General features: G+C 49.3%; 1 protein-coding gene across 3 annotated transcripts; it reads left to right on the forward strand.

Annotated features, from left to right (window-relative positions):
• Nucleotides 1-876: 876 nt before the first annotated feature.
• LOC111608101 lies at nucleotides 877-19,571 on the forward strand. 3 transcript variants are annotated; one of them, XR_002752533.1, is made up of 22 exons: nucleotides 877-1,306; nucleotides 2,484-2,602; nucleotides 3,411-3,479; nucleotides 3,543-3,733; nucleotides 3,808-3,895; nucleotides 3,966-4,103; nucleotides 4,176-4,295; nucleotides 4,414-4,606; nucleotides 4,695-4,840; nucleotides 4,911-5,011; nucleotides 5,078-5,224; nucleotides 5,450-5,584; nucleotides 5,665-5,834; nucleotides 5,980-6,123; nucleotides 6,936-6,995; nucleotides 7,072-7,184; nucleotides 8,877-10,511; nucleotides 10,576-10,612; nucleotides 10,682-12,828; nucleotides 16,664-16,721; nucleotides 17,261-17,378; nucleotides 19,389-19,571. XR_002752533.1 is itself a non-coding variant. In XM_023330734.1 (19 exons), the coding sequence occupies exons 2-19, from the start codon at nucleotides 2,488-2,490 to the stop codon at nucleotides 12,480-12,482; spliced, it is 5,403 nt and encodes a 1,800-aa protein (XP_023186502.1). In that variant the 5' UTR covers nucleotides 877-1,306; nucleotides 2,484-2,487; the 3' UTR covers nucleotides 12,483-17,197. The 3 variants fall into 3 exon arrangements, 2 of the variants coding, with proteins under 2 accessions (XP_023186502.1, XP_023186503.1); XM_023330734.1 differs by lacking the exons at nucleotides 17,261-17,378; nucleotides 19,389-19,571 and having other exon boundaries at nucleotides 10,682-17,197; XM_023330735.1 differs by lacking the exons at nucleotides 17,261-17,378; nucleotides 19,389-19,571 and having other exon boundaries at nucleotides 8,877-10,508; nucleotides 10,682-17,197.
• The last annotated feature ends 17 nt before the right edge of the window (nucleotides 19,572-19,588 follow it).

Consider the following 19,588-nt stretch of genomic DNA (forward strand, 5'->3'; position numbering starts at 1 on the left):
GTTTCCATAAGAAACGTCCCATCAAGAGGTCAGAGGTCACATGTGGGGTTACTCTATAGCTCTAGATCTAGAGTTAAAGAACTGAATTTATGGATCTAGAGCTTTAGATGTAGATCTATAGCTGTGGATCCATAGCTCTAGATCAAGAGCTATAGGTCTAGAGTTATAGATCTTGAGTCAGCTTCAGTTCTTCCAGCTAAACCAGAGATCAGAGTGACCTCTGACCTCTGACCCTCCGGAGGACGAATGTCTCAGCATCTGATGTGTAACGAAGAAACTTGACAGTTTGTTCACTGTGTTTCTGACTTTTGTGTTTTTTTGTGATTTTATTATGTAAAGCTCTTTGAAATCCCTTGTTGCTGAAATGTGCTACACTAATGAACTTGATTGATTGATTGATTGATTGATTGATTGATTGATTGATTGATTGATTGATTGATTGATGAGAGAACCACCGCTGCCAACTCAGCTAGATAGCTATAGCTTGTCACTTTTTCTCAAGAGCAATTAGAGATAAATCTCTAAATACATTAGAGACTGGCCACGTTCAGTAATGTTAGCCACATAGCTAACATTAGCCAGTCATCATGTAGCTAACATTATCTGCCTCCAGCAGCATTAATCAGCTCTTTCTGTTAGCTTGGGGTAAAACCTGTGCTAAAGTTTCTGCCTTTAGCTGGTTTGCTGCCATGATTCTAACACACACTACGGGTTGCAAAAATTAGTCGACTAGTCGATTCTTTTTTCTTTTCTTTTATTTAAATGTTATTTAAAAATACATGAATAAAACACCAAACCGCCTCTGGTTTCTATTTGTGTGTTTGTCTTTGTTTAACAAGAGGAAGTCCTTTTCAGGTTAACTCGTGACGTCGCCGCTCGTAACCACGCCCCTTCAAAAACACCAAAACCAATATGGCGGACGGCTCTGGATGTTCCTGCCGTTTTGGCTCTGCCAGGCCGCGATATTGGCCACAGTTGATGTTTGTTTGTGTGTAAAAGGTTATGAGCTGCACCGCTGCGGGTCACAGAACCCACTCCGGTCGAACCGGGCCGGGTAATCCTTGATCTTCTGAAAACCCGCAGCTCACGTTGGTTCCTCCAGAAAAATTCTCATCAACCAATCAAAGGCAGAGCTGTTTGATGGGGACGTAACGTCAGACCCAGAGAGCCAATCCACGGCTCTGATACAAACTACGAGGAGGAAGGCCCGCCCCCTGCGTGTCGAACTACAGAGCGCGTGAAGAAGAAAGAGTAGAACCGTCCGAATCGGTTCGGTCCGACTGCTGAAGCGACGCTCCAGCAACAGGTAGGAGCAGTTCGATTTGACCCGGAGCCCGCGGACAGAGCTAACCGGGCGGTAGGAGGGTGTACTCGGTGTGTGTGTGTGGACAGCCGCTGGAGGAGCGGGGCGGGCGGACACAGACCGGAGAACCGTACGGCTGTGGTTCTGCCGGACTCAGTACCGGCTCTGAGTCCACTGTGACCCGCAGTCTACACTATTGGTGTTCCGGTTCGGTCAGGTTCGGGCTGGAAGTTTGTTCCCGCCGGAACAGAGAAGCTGCAGGGAGAATCAAAAGAACAAATAGGACCTTGGGGGCGCGGGCGCCCCCTGCGGCTGCTGCTGGTACTGCAGCGACAAGTTTAACCTGTCTGAGTTAGGGCTTACAACTAAAATAGTTTCTTCAAAGTTAGATGTAAAATGATAATTAATAAATATTTAAGAAAACCTTGCATGAAAACTGTAACATAGTTGATACAGGGAGACATTTCCGTATCATTCACATAAATGTGGAAAATACAAGGAAAACAGGGAGCTAGAATCAATGATTACATCAGAATAGGTCTTAATAAATCATGAGTTTATGGAAGATATTGCATATGAATCACAAAGGAGACAAAATAAAAAAATGTCTTGTTTCTGTTAATTTCTTGTCATCCTCTAGTCCAGTTGGTGGCAGTAGTGCACCGTTATAGCTTGTCTGCCAACCAGCATTAAACAAAGAAGACGACAAGACATTATTAGTCATTATAAAACCTTTCATATCATGAAGAGAGTTGTCTTTGGGTTGGTTGGAGCCTCAAAATTAGTTAGTGATTCCATCTTCTCCTTACATTAATTCATTATTATGCCGGACTTACATCACTCAGGAAATGTTCAGGATATTTGGCTCTCAGGTCAAATTGACGGAAAATATGAAAAGTTTCCTGCTGCAGTTACGTTATATTATGAAAGTAGAGGCTTTGCGTCTCAGTAGAGAATCATGTGACTTTAAGCATCAATCTCAGCGTAATGGTGGCGCCTCCTGCTGGTTAAAGGTTTCCAGGTTTTTCTAGACGTCTGGATCCGTTTAATGTTGTTGTGTTTTATTGACATTAATCTTTCTTATACTGACTCCACATGACCTTTGAACTTGTTCAAATCACTCTGTAATAAAGTTATCATAACCGGGTCGGACCTGACACGGGTTGTTCTGTCTCCATAGCAACATGGACACTGAGCTGTTCATGGAGTGTGAGGAGGAGGAGCTAGAACCGTGGCAACAAGTGGACGACAGCGTAGAGGAAGATGACATGGAGTACACGGACAACTACGGAGAGCCAGGTGGGACAAAAACGCTCTGCTGTTACCAGTCCAGATCAGGGCTCTTCTGGACCTGAGCTGGGCTTCAGGTACCTGCACATTTTCTGGAAGAACCTGAACAGAACAGCGCCTTAGAGATGGTCTGTAGCGGACTGGGTTTCAGCTTCACACCAGAACATTTCAGCTTCAGAACTTCTATAGTGGATCTGTGAACCGGAGCACGCCATATCATCATTACATTTAGCAGAAGCTAATGCTAAAGCGCCATATCATCATTACATTTAGCAGAAGCTAATGCTAAAGCGCCATATCATCATTACATTTAGCAGAAGCTAATGCTAAAGAGCCATATCGTCATTACATTTAGAAGCTAATGCTAAAGCGCCATATCATCATTACCTTTAGCAGAAGCTAATGCTAAAGAGCCATATCGTCATTACATTTAGAAGCTAATGCTAAAGCGCCATATCATCATTACATTTAGAAGCTAATGCTAAAGCGCCATAGCAGAAGCTAATGCTAAAGTGCCATATCGTCATTACATTTAGTAGAAGCTAATGCTAAAGCTCCATATCGTCATTACATTTAGAAGCTAATGCTAAAGCGCCATAGCAGAAGCTAATGCTAAAGTGCCATATCGTCATTACATTTAGTAGAAGCTAATGCTAAAGCTCCATATCGTCATTACATTTAGTAGAAGCTAATGCTAAAGCGCATTGGATTTAGCAGAAGGGTCACAGGTCGGGGGGTTGCAGTGTGGTTGGAGATGCTGGTCCACCTGGACAGGTGCAGCAGAATGAAAGGTTGACCTGATGTTCTGTGTCCACAGTGGAGGATTCTTCACCCTGTGAGACTCCGCCCCCCAGGTCTCCCCTGCCCAGCACACCTGTCCCAGCAGGTGAGTGTCCCCGCCCCCCCAGGTGAGTCCAGGTGCACCAGTGCTCATCTGTATGTCTCTCAGGTGCACCGCCTTTCGTCTCCTTGGCCCCTCCTCCACCTCTCTCCGTCTCCATCTCCAAGCCCGCCGCCTCGGCCCCGCCCTTCAGAGCTCAGGCTCCGCCCCTCATCCTGACGCAGACCGCCGGTGGAACGTTCCTCCTGCCGGCCGGGCCCGGCGCCGGCGCCACCCAGCCCATCCTCCTCACCACGCAGGTACGGGCCGTGCCCGAGGCCACTGGCCCGTTTCCATGGCGACCTGGACGCTGACGGCATGCTTCCTGTTGCAGGGCTTCCAGGTTCCCACGGTGATGACTCCCGGCACGCCGCTGGTTCTCAACCTGCAGTCCAACCTGCAGACAGTCCAGCTGATCCAGTGTAGGTCCACTCGGCCCGGAACGCACGCCGTTGACCTCTGACCCCACTCACCAGCCCCTTGTCTCCACAGCGCCAACTCTGGGCCAGCTGGTCCGACCCACTGTGGCCGTGTCTACCGTGCTGTCTCAGAACCAGACCGGACCCGGTCCGGCCCACCCGGGATCCGGTTTCACTACTTTGACCATCAGAACCGGCGCTCCGGGATCTGGTGAGCCTCGCGGACGCTCCGCCAGATTCTGATCCGATCCGCTGGACTCACCACTCTGCTGCTGTTTTACAGTCAACCTGCAGGTGGCGCCTGTGGGCGGCGCCGGCTCCCTGAAGCTGGCCGGTACTCCGGGCCTCCGGCCCACTTCCACCAACGGAGTCATGAAGGCCACGCCCCTCAGTGCCCCCACAGGTGAGACACCCAGGTCCAGTCAGTGACCTGGAGTGGTTCTGATCCGGTTCTGTAACCGATAGCAACCAGAATGACTCCTGGACTGGTTCAGACAATTCCTGCATCACCTGCTCCACAGCTCCAGGCCCCACCCAGCGTGTGGTTACCACGGCGACCGCGGCTGTGCCCCCCCGGGTGGTGATGAGTGTGGAGGAGTTTTACTACGGCAGGTTCAGCGGAGACGTCAGCCTGAGGAGGCCGCCGCCGCCTGGAGCCGCCATCTTCTCTTTCACCTGCAACATCTGCTGCTTCAGGGCAGAGAACAACCTCAGGTGGGCAAACCGGGACTCACCTGGTATCACCGGGACTCACCAGAACCCACTAGAACCTACCTGTTCACCGGTTTACCTGTGCCTCCAGGTTGATGCAGCACGTCCTTCACCACTCGGAGCTGGTAGTGGAGAGTAAAGAGCGTCAGTGCTGTCGGTTCTGCTACCGCCAGTTCTCGTCCCAGAGCCAGCTGAGGGACCACCAGGACCAGGTCCATGGCTCCGCCCAGTCCACCTGTAAGAGCCTCACCTGCGGCCGCCAGGTGTTTTTCTGCTGCTGCCTCATCCTGTCCGTCCTCTCCTCCAGGTCTGTGTCGGATCTGTGAGTGGGCCTTCGACAGCGAGCCGGCTTTCCTCAACCACATGAAGTCCAACCACAAGCCGGGCGAGATGCCCTACGTCTGCCAGGTGAGTGCCCCGCCCCCCGCACCTCCTCTCTCTCATCGCTGGCTCTGACCTCAGGTGTGTCTCCAGGTGTGCTCGTTTCGCTCGTCCTTCTACTCGGACGTCGTGCAGCACTTCGCCACTTTCCACAGAGAGACGCCATTCCTGCTCTGCGTCTTCTGCCTGAAGGTGATGAAGAACCCTGGCAACTACCAGCAGCACCTGTTCAGGCACAAGGTGAGCATACACCTTTACACACACACACACACACACACACACACACACACACACACACACACACACACACACACACAGACTTGGTAGTTCAGTCTGCATGTTGCTCCTGTCTCTTTATGTAATTGTGGAGCTGCAGGAATCATCTGAAGGTTCTGATTGTTTTTGCAGGTGAATAGAGTGAAAGAACTTTTACTTTGAAAGGTAACCCCTGTCTTCCTGTGTCAGCTGAGCCAGGCCTTCCACTGCAACAGATGTCGCCTTCAGTTCACTTTCCTCAAAGACAAGATGCAGCACAAGGTGGAGAACCACCGCAGCTTCCGCCGGCCGCCGCAGCTGGAGGGGCTGCCACCGGGGTCAAAGGTGAGCCCCGCCCACACCTGCTCCGGTCTCCGATGATGTCACAGCTGCTCAGGCAGAGTGCGCTCTATCGCTGTCTCTAGGTAACGATCCGGACCTACGGGAAGGTCAGGCCTCCGATGGCGTCAAACTGCATTTTTCAGCCCAACAGAATCAAAACTGAGCCGATGTTCCCGATCCAGAAGAACCCCCCGCTGTTCAAAGTTCCCAAGTCTCCGACCCGGAGGGGGCCGGGCTGCCGGGAGCCCGGCAGGTGAGGCCGCAGCGCCGCGTCCATCCTGCAGAGAGCAGCAGAGGACAGCCAGGCTGGAAGAGTTAAACTGTCTCTAAGAATTAAAGCGGAACCGGAGGAGTTCTGTCAGGTTCTGAGCGTTCCTTCAGCCCGTTGTCTCCTGCAGGTTCTGGTCGGCAGACCGCTTGGTGTGTCTGGAGTGCGGAACCGATGCATCGGATCTGACGGCTCATTACCCGACCTACGTCCACTGCCTGCTGTGTCCCTACAGCAGCTGCTGCTCCCGGGCCTACGCCGCCCACATGATCCAGTAAGACTCCCAGTACCACCTAGCACTACAGGGTACTACACGGAGTACTACATAGTAGGGCTGTTGTGATTGTTGTAGTAATCTATTGATTATTCTGACAATTAATCGAATAGTGGTGTTTGGTAGTAGCTACTTACGCTAGCAAAATAAATCTATGAAAGATAAAATGCTGGTAAAAACAATTCAGGTCCTTTTATTAATAAGAAAACATTTTATTGCATTTAAACTTTATTCTAAATTATGAAGTAGAAACACAGATGAGAAATATTAAGTGAATTTAAATGGAGGCATTATTAAACTACTTTTAATATTATACTTCACTTTCAGTCTCAGGTTTAAAGTATAAAAAAACTATATCAAGTAGATATTTATACTCTGATTATTTTCTTTCACATCATTTGTAGCCATTAATCAGAAGTCCATGTAATATTAGCCTAAATGTTTCATCATTCATGTAAAATATCCAGATTTACTGCCAACAATCACAGAACAACATTCAGTTTTGCACTTCACTGACTGAGCTGTTCTGTTTAGCTTAATCTTTCTCTGCTGCGCTAATAGCCCTTAGCTGCTAGTAGCCCTTAGCTACTAGTAGCGCTTAGCTGCTAGTAGCCCTTAGCTACTAGTAGCACTTAGCTACTAGTAGCCCTTAGCTGATAGTAGCACTTAGCTGCTAGTAGCACTTAGCTTTCATCATTGGTTCACTGGCAGAAGTGACAGCGTTGCACAACACAAACAATCCTCCTCCTGGATAACAGAACATGGTTCTGTTGGATTTTTCTCTAACTGGTTCTGGTTCTGTTGGGTTCCAGCCACCATGTCCGTGGCTCCAGAGATAAGGTGCTTCCTCTGCAGAAGGCTCCGCCCCCTTGGTAAGGACCAATCAGCTGCTGGGTGAGTGACCTGGTTGTAGCGCTGCGTGCTGATTCGTTGCTTTGTCTCCTGCAGCGCCTTCCTGCTGCGCTGCTCTGAATGCGACTTCCTGCCTCAGACGGCAGATCAGATGGCCGAACACCTGCTGAGCAACCCGGAGCACGACGGCGCCACCTGCTGCTCCCGCGGTGAGGCTGCACCTCGGTGCACTGGACCAGCTCAGAGCCCTGTCCAGATTCTGGTTCTGTTGTCTGACGGCGTCCAGTGGAGCTGACGTACACACACTGACCCGGGGTCGGGCTGCAGCCTCCTGGGCGCCGTGGCGACCGGCAGGCGGAGGAGGAAAAGGAGTTTCTTTATGAACTTCATGGAGATTTCCCAGCAGGAAGTTTTCCTGCACTCAGAACTCAGAGCTGGTTCTGGTCAAACAGGACCGGCACTTTAGCAGAAGCTGATGCTAAAGTTTTAGAAGATATCACAGTGGGGAACAAAGTATTTAGAAGTTCTCCCCCTAAAACGATGAGAGGCCTGAAAGTGACATCATATTGTCTGATTTTTGTTTTTCTTTTTAAGATTTATTTGCAAATTATGGTGAAAAAAAATATTTATAAAAACCAAACAGATCTGTAACTTCTCCTGTCAGAGGCTCCTCTGTCCTCCACTCATTACTGTTTGACTTGTTTAACCACAAACAGTCCAAACGCCACTGTGGCGAAGACCAACGAGCTGAAACTCACCTGGAGAGGAGAAGAGGCCAGCAGCTCGCTGTGAGGAAATCAACCTGGGAGCAACAATTAGAGACCGGAAGACATAAAAGACCACGGACCATCTCCCTTCATCAGATCTCAGCCTGCGGGGTCAAAATGATCCCAGAAGCAGACGGGGGACCTGGTGGAAGACTGCAGAAGGGACTATGTGACACAGGCTGCTGACGGTAACAGGGACTCGGGTTCTGCTTTGGCCGTACAGAACCGGGCCATCTGGAGTTTAGCAGAGAGCGTCTGGATGTCGTCTGGCCAGAAACACGACTTGGCGTGTTTGGAGGGCAGTGCATGCTGAGCTGCATCCAAAGAACACCATACCTACTTTGAAGCATGGGGGCGGCAGCATCATGCTTTGGGCCTGCAAAGGGACCAGGACGACCCATCCTGAAGGCATGAATGGGGTCGAGTCCCAAACCCCCGGAGTGGCTGAGATCTCTGATCCCAAACCGGCTGCCCGGAGGAAAAGGCCAGCAGTTTGTCGAACCTGCTGAGGACGGACAGAAAACGTTTCCCTCTAAGTATTGAGATGAACTTTTATTATTGACCAAATACTTATTTTCCACCATAATTTGCAAATAAATAATAAAAACTCCGACAGCATGATTTTCTAGATAACTTTCCTCATGTTGTGGTTGTTGAGGTGGAGCTGAGAGCGCGGCGCTACGGCGGCTCCCCACACCGTTCCACGTCACAAAGTGATTCTTTCACTCCTGCTTTCAGTTGTATAGCTGTTGAGTATTGATAACTTCAAAATAAGAGCATGAATACAAATGACTAACAACTTGAAGAATTAACAGCCAAGAAAAAGAAGCTTTAGGAGAATCAGGGAAAGTTAAGTCTGTTAACATTTACAACGTTAGCAGAAGCACTAAGCTCCACTGTTAGCACATTAGCATATTAAGTGTTTAATAGCCAGGAGGGCGCGGCGCCGTCTGAACGGGTCCCAGCCGAGGATCCAGAACCCAGAGAGGTCAGAAGGTCAGCAGCTTTCTGAAACACGCTGACATTGAAGCCCGGAGCTCTGGGTTGGTTCTGAATCAGGTTCTGAAGGGCTGCATTGAAACCAGAACCTGTGGTTCTGCTAACCACTCTTCTTCTTTTTCGTGTGTTTTCCAGAGTACGTTGAGCCTGACATCCTGCTGTGCCTCAGCGCAGAGCAGCAGTCTTCACAGGAACTGGACCAGAACCAGGACTCAGCAGAACCGGCCTGGAAGCTGGCAGAGAGCTGGAAACGTCCAGACGAGAGTCCCCGGACCTCGGTCCTGTCCTTCACCCAGCCCAGCGGGCCCAACCACTTCCTGTCTAAGAACAGCGACGCCATGGAATTCTTCAGCCTGCTCTTCCCGCCGGCGCTCGTCGAGCTCATCGCCAAGGAGACCAACGCCCACGCCAAGGCGTGCCGCCTGCTGGGCCGCTGCCCGCCCGACTGGGTCCCCGTCACCGGCCCGGAGGTCAAAGGTTTCCTGGGCCTGGTGATCCTGATGGGCGTCCACAACCTGCCGGACCCGACGCACTACTGGTCCTTCAACCACTTTGACAACAGCTACACCTTCCACCGCGCCATGCCGCTGCGCCGCTACCAGCAGCTCGCCGCCCACCTCCGCATGGGCAGCTTCGTGGGCGAGCTCCACGGGCCGGGCCGCTCCGCTGACCCGCTGCACGCCTTCCGGCCCATGCTGGACCTCCTGGGCGGCGCCATGTGGGACGCCTACCGGCCCAACTGCTGCCTGGCTGTGGACCGGGCGCTGCTGCCCAGCCTGGACGGCGAGGAGCGTGGCGAGCAGCGCGGCGCACACAGCGGTGGCGGCGCCCAGCCTCAGGTCTGGCTGCTCTGCGACTCCAAGTCCGGCTACTGCCACCGCCTGTCCATCCAGCTGGGGGAGCGGCTCGGCCCGGACCTGGGCTTCAGCGTGGTTCCAGAGCTGGTCAGAGACCTGGACGACAAGCACCACCAGCTGTTCCTGGCCAACTCGCTGGCCTCCGTCCCGCTCATGCAGACGCTGCTGCAGCAGAACATCTACGCCTGCAGCTCCTTCCCGCCTCCCAGCCCCGTCCTGCCCCGCCCGCTGTGGGACGACGGCGAGCTGCGCAACCCGGGAGACTTCCTGCAGAGGCAGTGCGGCCCCCTGCTGGCCACCCGCTGGCGCGACACCAAGGAGACGGGCTGCCTGTCCACCAATGCGGTGCCGGGCCAGCCGGACGCTGTCTGGAGGAGCAAGGCAGGCGGGCTGGTGACCATCGAGCGGCCCATGGCCTTCCGCCTGCTGCAGGAGAACATGCGGGGCGTGGACATCTGCAAGCAGCTGCTGGCCTGCAACCAGCTGGGAGGCGTGCCGCAGGACCGCCACTGGCGCAACCTGTTCTGGTTCCTGGTCAACCTGAGCGTGGTCAACGCCTTCATCGTAATGCGGGAGAGCCGCAAGGACAACCCGCCCACCTGGGTGCAGGATGGCCTGTTCAGCCAGCTGGCCTTCCGCCGCCGGCTGGGCAACCAGCTGGCCCGCTGCGCCCAGAGGCACGGCGAGGCGCCAGAGTCGCCGGGCCCCCATGGGGCCCGCGCCACCGCCGAGGAGCCCGTCCGGCAGCGCCACAAGATGACGAAGATCAGCAGCGTCTCCAAGCGCTGCAGGAACTGCAACATGAAGAACCTGCGGCATGAGAGCGTGTACGGCTGCACCGTCTGCGACGCCAACCTGTGCAAGCGGCCCGGTTGCTTCTGGGAGTTCCACGGCCTGCCGCCGCTTCACCGTGGTGAGTCCGCCGCCTCCAGCACCGGTTCCGACCGGTCCAAACGCTGACCTGCACTCTGTTTCAGGGTCGACCAAGCTGGGCTTCCTGAAGGACAGACTCAGGTAAGAGGCGCTCCGGTTCTGGCCTGGTTCTGGTGGAGCCTTGTGGTAACCAGGTTTGTGTTCCTGCAGCGGAGAGATCGTCATGGATGAGGTCAGCGTGGACGAGACGTTCGGCCCGGTGGAGGACCTGGACTTTTCCGACGACGAGCCGCTGGACGAGCCAGAAGACGAGGAGGAGATGAACCTGACCGGAGCCAGTCCAGAGTCCGGTCCAGAGCCTGGTCCGCCTTCAGAGAGCGGCGGCCGTGCCGCGGCACAGCCCGCCATGGTGCGCCGCGGCACGCTGTCGGTGCGGCAGCTCCGCATCATCCTGTTTGCACTGTGTGAAGGTCTGCGGCAGGCGTCCCGCGTCTTCTCCACCGACCCACAGCTGATCCGCCGCTGGCTGCGGGAGGCGCGGGCGCGGTCGGCGCAGGAGGAGGAGCGGCATGCAGACGGCGCGGCGCGCATGGTGGCCTGGGTGCTGTCCATGCGGGAGCAGCAGCTGCCGCTCACCGAGAGCAACCTGTTCAACAAGGCGTCCATCCTGAAGAAGAAGAAGGCATTCGGCGACACCTTCCGCATCTCCTACGACTGGGCCGTCGGCTTCCTGCTGCGCCACCGGCTGGGCGTCTGCAGGGCGGGTCGGGCTGTGGGCCTGGGCCGTGCCGCACCGCCGCCGCTGCGGGCCCGGGTCGGCGCCTTCAGGGAGTTCACTCGGCGGGCGGTGCGGTCCCACCGGCTGGCGCGGCGCGCCGTGGCCGCCATGGACGAGCTCTGCCTCTTTGTGGATTTCCGGCTGGTCCAGGACCGGTCCAGGCGCCGTGAGGCGCTGGAGCTGACCGGGTCCTCGCCGCTGCTCACCGTCTACCTGGCAGTTCTGGCTGACGGCGCCGTGCTGCCGGCGCTGGTTCTCCTCAGCCGGCCGGTCCCGCAGGCGGCGCCGCCCGACCTCGCCCTGCTGGAGGTCCGGACGGACGGCCTGAGCGCCGAAGACGCCCTGGATCTCTGGACCACCAAGGTCTGGCTGCCGCACCTGTCCGGCCCGGCCCATTCCGGGAAGTCCCTGCTGGTTCTGGACCGGCACCGGGAGCACCTGGCTGACCCGTTCCTGGCGGCGCTGAGCGCGGCCCGCAGCCTGCCGGCCGTCATCCCCGCAGGATGCTCCTTCTGCCTGCAGCCACTGGATGTCTGCCTGAAGCCGGCGCTGCAGCGCTTCCTGCTGGCCCGCTGGGCCCGGTTCGCCGCCGAACCGGAACCGGAGCTGGACGACCCGACCCACATGCCGCAGGACAACGTGACCCGAATGCTGGTGGACTGGCTGCTGGACGCCATGACGCACCTGCGCCGCCTGCCGCACACCTGGAGGACATCCTTCCAGCTAACCGGACTCCTGCTGGACCAGACCGGGCCGGAACCACGGGACCAGCAGGCAGAACTCATCAGAACCCTGACATGCATCCTGCTGGGTCCAGACACAGCAGAAACAGAACCGGCTGAACTTCAGGAGGACGAAGAGCAGGACGGGGACGGACAGGAGACATCCGAGGAGAAACCGCTGTCCAAAGAGGACGAGACGGAGGACAGGAAGGAGACGGAGGACAGGAAGGGGGCGGAGGACAGGAAGGAGGCGGAGGACAGGAAGGAGGCGGAGGACAGGAAGGAGACGGAGGACAGGAAGGGGGCGGAGGACATGAAGGAGACGGGCACAGAGGACAGCTTGGCAGTGGAGACTCTAGAGGACAGCGAGGAAGAGGAGGGACAGCAGAGACAGGAGGAGACGAGGGAGGCGAGCAGAGAGAGACGGGAGACGCGGATCGAGATCGGGGAGGAAGTTGGAGACGAGTGGAAGATCCGGAGCGACGGCACCAGAACCGAGGAAGACAGCTGAGGTTCTGACCCGATTCTGACTTAGAACGCCCGTGCTCCCACAGTGGCTGACAGATGAACTGCTTCCGCCTGCTGGTCAGTTAGACCGGAACCAGAACCGGGCTCTGTCCGGATCCGACGGGCAAAACGTTTTTAATGGACCTTTATTTAAAAATCACTGAGGTTCAACATCAGCCAATCAGAGACAAAGGGGCGGGGCTTCAGCGTCCACCAGATGGTCCAGGTGTCACACCTGAGGTCCTAATGAACAGAACACCATGAAAGTTTACAGTCTGAGCTGCTCAGATCAAAATGGGTCATCAGAACCACCAGAACCTTCAGAACCAGGTTTAGATGAACAAACAGAAGTGAGTGGCGCCGTGGCGACAGACGATTCTCCACCCAGCTGCAGCTACTTCCTGGTAGCAGGAGGCTACTTCCAATCTGAAGCTGCTGATCTGATCAATGATAGGCTGGAAGGAGAGTACTAGCTAGCATTAGCTTTGGGTAAGCTAGCAACTAGCATGCCTAAGCTGGTCCCCTACTTCATCTGCTGTCCATTAGCATTTGCTATGCCAGCATTAGCTTTTAAAAGGCTAGCACTAGCATTGAGTATTCTAGCAAGTTGCTTGTGTCTTATTACCATAAAATGTCAAAACACGACGTCATTGTTAGCAACGTTTAATTGATGTCGCTTACAAAAAATGCATGAGAAATGTTTTTTTTTTTTTTTTTACTTTATGTTTATTGATTGTGTTTCATTTATTAATCACATACAGAACACAGAATGGAAACAACTGTCGACAAGAAGCATTTCTTACATTCTGACAAAGATGAACAGATGCAGGATGAAAACATCCCAGTCTTTGGGTTTTTTGAGCAGCAATTAAAGTGACAGTATAAGTGACCTGATTCAGTTATTGTTTTCTAGAAATCTAGTCCATTTGCTCCATCTCTTTTTGTAAAGGTCCGATTGTAGTCTCAGCATGAACGTTAACTTTTCCATTTTGTGGGTTTCGTCCACCAGTTCCAGCCAGTTCTTTAGCCTTGGTGGGTCGGGTTGAAGCCATTTCCAAGTGATCGATTTTTTGGCTGTAGCACTGAAGATTTTTAATAAGTATTTGTCACTCATGTTCCAACTCTCAGGAACGGCTCCGAGCAACAATAACATGGTAGGTTGTTGGAGTCTGAGATCCAAAATTATTTCAATTTTCTCCAAAACTTTTTTCCAATAAGACTTGATCTTTATGCAGTGATTTGGCTCCGCGTCCCCACATCCTCTCCAGCATTTAGAAGCATTCGGGTTTCTATAAGACTGATGCTTTGGTGTTCTAAAAAAACGTAACAAGTTTTTCCAACTAAACTCATGCCAATAGTTTGAGGAGGAGGCTGAAGCAGCAGATTCACACATATTGTCCAATTGTTCTTGTGATATTTCAGCATTCATCTCTTCCTCCCATCTTTTCCTAACATAATCTGTTGACATTCCTTTGGATCTCAACAATCCCTGATAAAGTTTGGAGATGTAATCTTGCCAGGCGTGGAGTAAGCCGGTGAAACCAATTGAATTATCTCGTTAGACTTTGAGATGTAGTCTTTTAATATGTTTGGGGGAAAAATTGTCTAAATTGCAGATATCTAAAGAAGTCCCCTTTTTCTAGATCATATTTTTGTTGTAGTGTGTGAAAACTTGGTGGTGTATGTTTGTCCAGTATCCTGCAATAAGCAGTTATTCCTTTCTGTGACCAGTTTTTAAAACTGGAATTTAATTGGTTTGTGGTGAAATCTGAGTCAAAGGCGGCCCATCTGAGAATTCGTATTTGGTTTTCCAAGTTTAATTCCTTAACCACTTCAAACCAGGTCAAAAGGGTAAATGACACTAGGGGATCTAATTTTTTTTGGCATGCTGCTGCAAGTTTCTGATCTCCAATCAGAGCTTGTATTGAAATGTTTCCACACTTGGTTTCTAATTCTTTCCATCCAGCCTCGTAAGTATGATCACACCACTGTACTACTGTTTTGAGTTGAGCTGCAAGGTAATAGCCATGAAGATTAGGGAGTGACAGCCCCCCTTTTTCTTTCCTAATTGTAAGAGTACTGTATCTAATTCTGGGTTTCTGTCCCTTCCAAATAAAACGAGATATCAATTTGTCCCACTCACAAAACTGAGAATGAGGGATTTTAATAGGCAAAGAAATAAATAGGTATAATAACCTAGGTAATACTGACATCTTAATTACCTCAATTCTTGAATTAAAGTCAATTATAGATCCCGACCACTGTGTGAGGTCTTGTTTAATTCTCCTATTTACAGATTCAATTTTTTTTTTGTACAAATCAATCAGCAGGTAAGCCAACCATATACCCAAGTTGTTTTCTTAGACCAGTCAATAGGGATTTTATCTTTCAGCTCAACCGATGGGTGATAGTTAAAACACATAATCTGTGTTTTATCCATATTAAGTCTGTATCCTGAGTAGGTGCCAAATATGCCTAGTAACTTTAGGACGGCCAGGATGGATTGCTCCGGGCTCGAGGGATATAGAAGGATGTCATCAGCATATAGTGCTATTTTATGTTCTCCTGAATTCGTTACTATACCATGAATATCATTGTTCTCCCTAATTGCCTGGGCAAGAGGCTCTATAAAAAGTGCAATAAGAGTTGAGGAGAGCCGGCAGCCTTGTCGTGTGGATCTCTCCAGCTTTATTGTGTCTGTCAAGCGGCCATTTATCTTGATCCTAGCAGTGGGCGACGCGTATAATGTTCTAATAATGTTGATTGTGGTTTGTGAAAAACCAAATCGTTCCAAAACTAGAAATAAGTACTCCCAACTGACACGATCAAAAGCCTTTTCTGCGTCTAAGCTCGCCAATACTGCTGTGTGATTGTTTGTCTGAATATTCTGAATTATGTGAAGTGAGCGTCTTATATTATCCTGAGTTTGTCGGCCAGAGACAAACCCGGTTTGGTCCCCGTCAATCAGATCTGGGACAAACGCGTTCAACCTATTGGACAAGATAGAAGCATATAGTTTATAATCTTGGTTAAGGATCGAGATCGGTCTGTATGAATTGCATAATATTTTGTTTTTTCCTTCTTTTGGTATTACCGTTATAATTGCTTCAGACCATGATGGCGGTGTTGTCATTTTCCCTAATGCCCAATTTAATGATTTTAATAAAACAGGGGATAGTTCTTCTTCAAATATCTTATACCATTCGCCTGGAAGATCCTCAGTACTGGTGATTTATTATTTTTCTATATTTTTATCGCCATTATCAGTTCCTTTTCAGTGATGTGCTCAGTTAAACTTTTGTTCTGACATTCTCCGATTGTTGGCAAGTCCAATGAATTGAGAAATGTTTTAACATCTTCTATTTTGCTTTGTTCTTGTTGTACGTACAATTCTTTATAATATGTCTGAAAAGCTTCGTCAATACCATCCAAACTGTTTTCCACTATTCCTGTCTGTGGGTCAGTTATGGAGCAAATTGAGTTCATTATTTGTTTTTTGTCAATTCTTCTTGCAAGTAGTTTTGTTGCCTTTGGTAAAATGATTGTTTTAGTAATTTATTTTTTTTTTCTTCCTCTCTTTTATGTATATCCAAAATTTTACTCTTTGTCTCTTGGATTTGTGCACTGATATAATCAAGTTGGTTTTTAATTTGCAAGCTCTCCAATTCTTTTAATTTGGTCTCCAATTTATTTAGTTCCTTTTCTTTGAAACGTTTTTATCCATGTTTAGAGGAAAAGGTTCGAGTCATGAGCGACCAGACTGCGCATGCTACTTGGCTAGAGCTAATGCTAACCTAAACAGGGCTTTCACCAGTGTATCCAAGGCTACAGTTAGCTTATCCATGCTAATGGACAGCAGATGAAGTAGGGGACCAGCTTAGGCATGCTAGTTGCTAGCTTACCCAAAGCTAATGCTAGCTAGTACTCTCCTTCCAGCCTATCATTGATCAGATCAGCAGCTTCAGATTGGAAGTAGCCTCCTGCTACCAGGAAGTAGCTGCAGCTGGGTGGCGAATCGCCCAGCGTGTGTGTGTGTGTGTGTGTGTGTGTGTGTGTGTGTGTGTGTGTTAGAGAAGATGACTCCTCTTCCTCACCTTCAGGAGGAAGAGCAACGTTAATGTCTGGTTTGGTTTTGATGATGTCACCGTGGCCCTGGAAGCTGATTGGCTGCTGTTATTTTTGTAGATGACCACTTCCTGTTTCGGTTGTCAGAACACGATGATGAATAAAGCAACCTGTCCAGGTGAGCCGCCTGTTCTGTGGGCCTGAAAACAAACCTTTCCAGGATTTTCCAGGAGGTTTTCCTCCAGGTTCAGTTCAGTTCCTGCTGGATCTCTGAATCAGAATATTTAATAATATTAATTAATATTATTCTATTTTAATATTATTAGACTAATAATCATTTATGCTTTAATCAGCACAAACAAGATATGCTAATTAGATGCTACAGATTCTGTTAGCGGGATGAAATGAATCTGATGTTCATTAACGCTAATATAAATATTTATTCATGTAAAGTATAAAATGGTCCCAAACGCTGAGCTGCAGGTTTTCAGCCCAGAGTTTTGTCTGCAGGCTGATGGAGATTAGGGTGATGGTACAGAGGACAACAAGCTACAGCTAGCTTAGCATCTTAGCAGAAATGAGCTGCGACGTTTAAATGAGGAAAACTAATTCAGTTCTCGAAAAGAATATGAATAAAATCATTTCAACACCGTGAGAAGGGAACACCTCTCCCCATGTTTATTATATTACATTTATTCTATTATTTATATTTACCAGGAACAAGAAGACGGACGTTTTCATCGCTGGACTTTGATGATTTGGTGTAAAGATGAACTCGGAGCCGTTTGCTTGTTTTGATCAGAGGATATGAAACATTAATATTTCTATAAACCAGGTGATTTTCTTCTTGTCTAAAAAATCCTGAGAAAAATGATGAGTGTGTGTGAGTGAAATAAGCATCAATAATATCCATAAATCCAGGACTGAACCGGGGTGAAGACTTTATTTTTATATAAATCTAAAGGTTTGGCCACTTCTACATCAAATCCAAAATATATTGGAGCCACTTTTATTATTTCGACATTAACTCTGAAGAATTTGAATGAATATAAATTACAAGATTACATTTCCCTTTGGGATTAAATAAATGTAACTTAATTAACGTCAAGCCTCTTTAGACATGAAAAATGATGTCAAGAATAAAGATGAATAATCTCTAACTCGTTAGAGATGATGCTAACGAGTTCAGTCACTGATGAACTCTGAGGTTTATTCCAGTAAACCTCAGTTTCTTACAACCGTGACCTAAAATAGCAACTAATTCAAAACTGCGCCGCGTTTGTAAAACAAATTCTGACCGATCAATATTACAAATATCCTTATTTACAAAAAACCTTGTGCCTCTAATAATAAGATACGTTTTACGACTCTGATGTAACTCGTCTTCCGCTGCCGTACTATAATATGAACACAGGAAGCTCTCTCATCAAAATAAAAGCATCAAATTGAAAACCGGAAGTCAAACATGTATTATACAAAATTAAACGAACTGAAAACAAGCGCAAAAAGAATACAACAAATAAGGAGCTTAATTTGGGCTTATTTACAAAATAAGGGTTTTTGAAGAAGTTGATTTAATTCAGTAATTCCATTCAAAAAGTGACATTTGTATATTATATTCATTACACACAGACTGCAATGGTTGTTTTCTTTTAGTGTTGATGAGTATAACTCATAACTAATGAAAACTACAAATTCAGTTTCTCAGAAAATTAGAATATTGTGGAAAGATTTAGTACTGAATACCCCTGGTACTCCACACTAATCAGATCATTAACTCAAAACCTGCAGATGCGTTAAATTGTCTCTAATTGCAGATCTGCAGGTCACATGACTGCTGACCTGACGGCTGTCCAGAAGATGACCTTTGCCAAAGAAGCTGTTCAGAGTTCAGAGACATTCATAGAGGTGAAGGAAACCATGAAACAAAAGGACCATCAGGAAGCAGCGAGTCAGGACGGAGAGACCTGGTCGCAGCTGTCGCCTCCCTCAGTCAGACCTGAACCAGACGCAAACGTCTCACCTGAGCAACGCCGCAGGCTGATGGACGCCGCGCCCTACCGCGCCGCGACGCGCCGCGCCCTACCGCACCGCGCCGTGCCGCGCCCTACCGCACCGCGCCGTGCCGCACCGCGCCGTGCCGCGCCGCGCTGCGTGGCTGCAGTAAACCAGGCAGAAGGAAGAAGCAGCTGAACATCGTCGCTCCTTCCTATTGGCCAACATTTCTAAAACTTGTTTTGTTTTGGTCTTCAGTAAAACTCTTAACTTTCTGAGATACTGAATTTGGGGTTTTCATTAGTTGTCAGTTCTAATTATCAACATTAAAAGAAAAAACATTTCAAATATATCAATCTGTGGAACGAATATATATAATATATAATATACAGGTTTAACTTTTTGAATGGAATTACTGATTTAAATCAACTTCATGATATTAATTTTATGGATCCAGTAGATGCGAAGTTTGTCCAAAATTTATGTATTCTTTGAATTTATTTTGTTAAGTCAATAAGTTGGTGGTTACCATAGCAACCAGTAGCCGGTGGGCTGATGTGACCCACCAACCTGATTTCATTTTGTCAGAATAACTGATCATATGATAACTGATCATATGAGAGTCGATCGGTTCCGTTTCTGTTCCTCATTTTACTCTGAACTCTAATTAATGTTTCTGGATGTTTATGATGTTGTTTCCTCTGCTTATCGATAATTCATGTTTCATTTTTTCCTTCATGAATATTATTTTTATAAATATGAATTATTGCTGAAAACGTCTTGCCATACAGGTTTGAACTTCTCTGGTTATTATTATTCTGCTTCCTGGTTCTGGTTCTGGTTCTGATAGACCCGGAAATGAAAACAGGAAGTCCTGGCTCCTGCTGCTGATGAAGATGATGATGATGAAGGAAGGGGGACAGAATCCTGCAGCAAACCTTCATCAGTGATGAAGAGGAAGATGACGGCCTCCAGAACCAGCTGGTTCTGACTGGATGTGAAGTTCTGCTCGGCACCAGCGGTCCTTCCTCAGCCTGCCTTACAGGCAGT

The sequence above is a fragment of the Xiphophorus maculatus genome, chromosome 3, assembly GCF_002775205.1.
Source record: "Xiphophorus maculatus strain JP 163 A chromosome 3, X_maculatus-5.0-male, whole genome shotgun sequence".
Taxonomy (NCBI): Eukaryota; Metazoa; Chordata; class Actinopteri; order Cyprinodontiformes; family Poeciliidae; genus Xiphophorus; species Xiphophorus maculatus.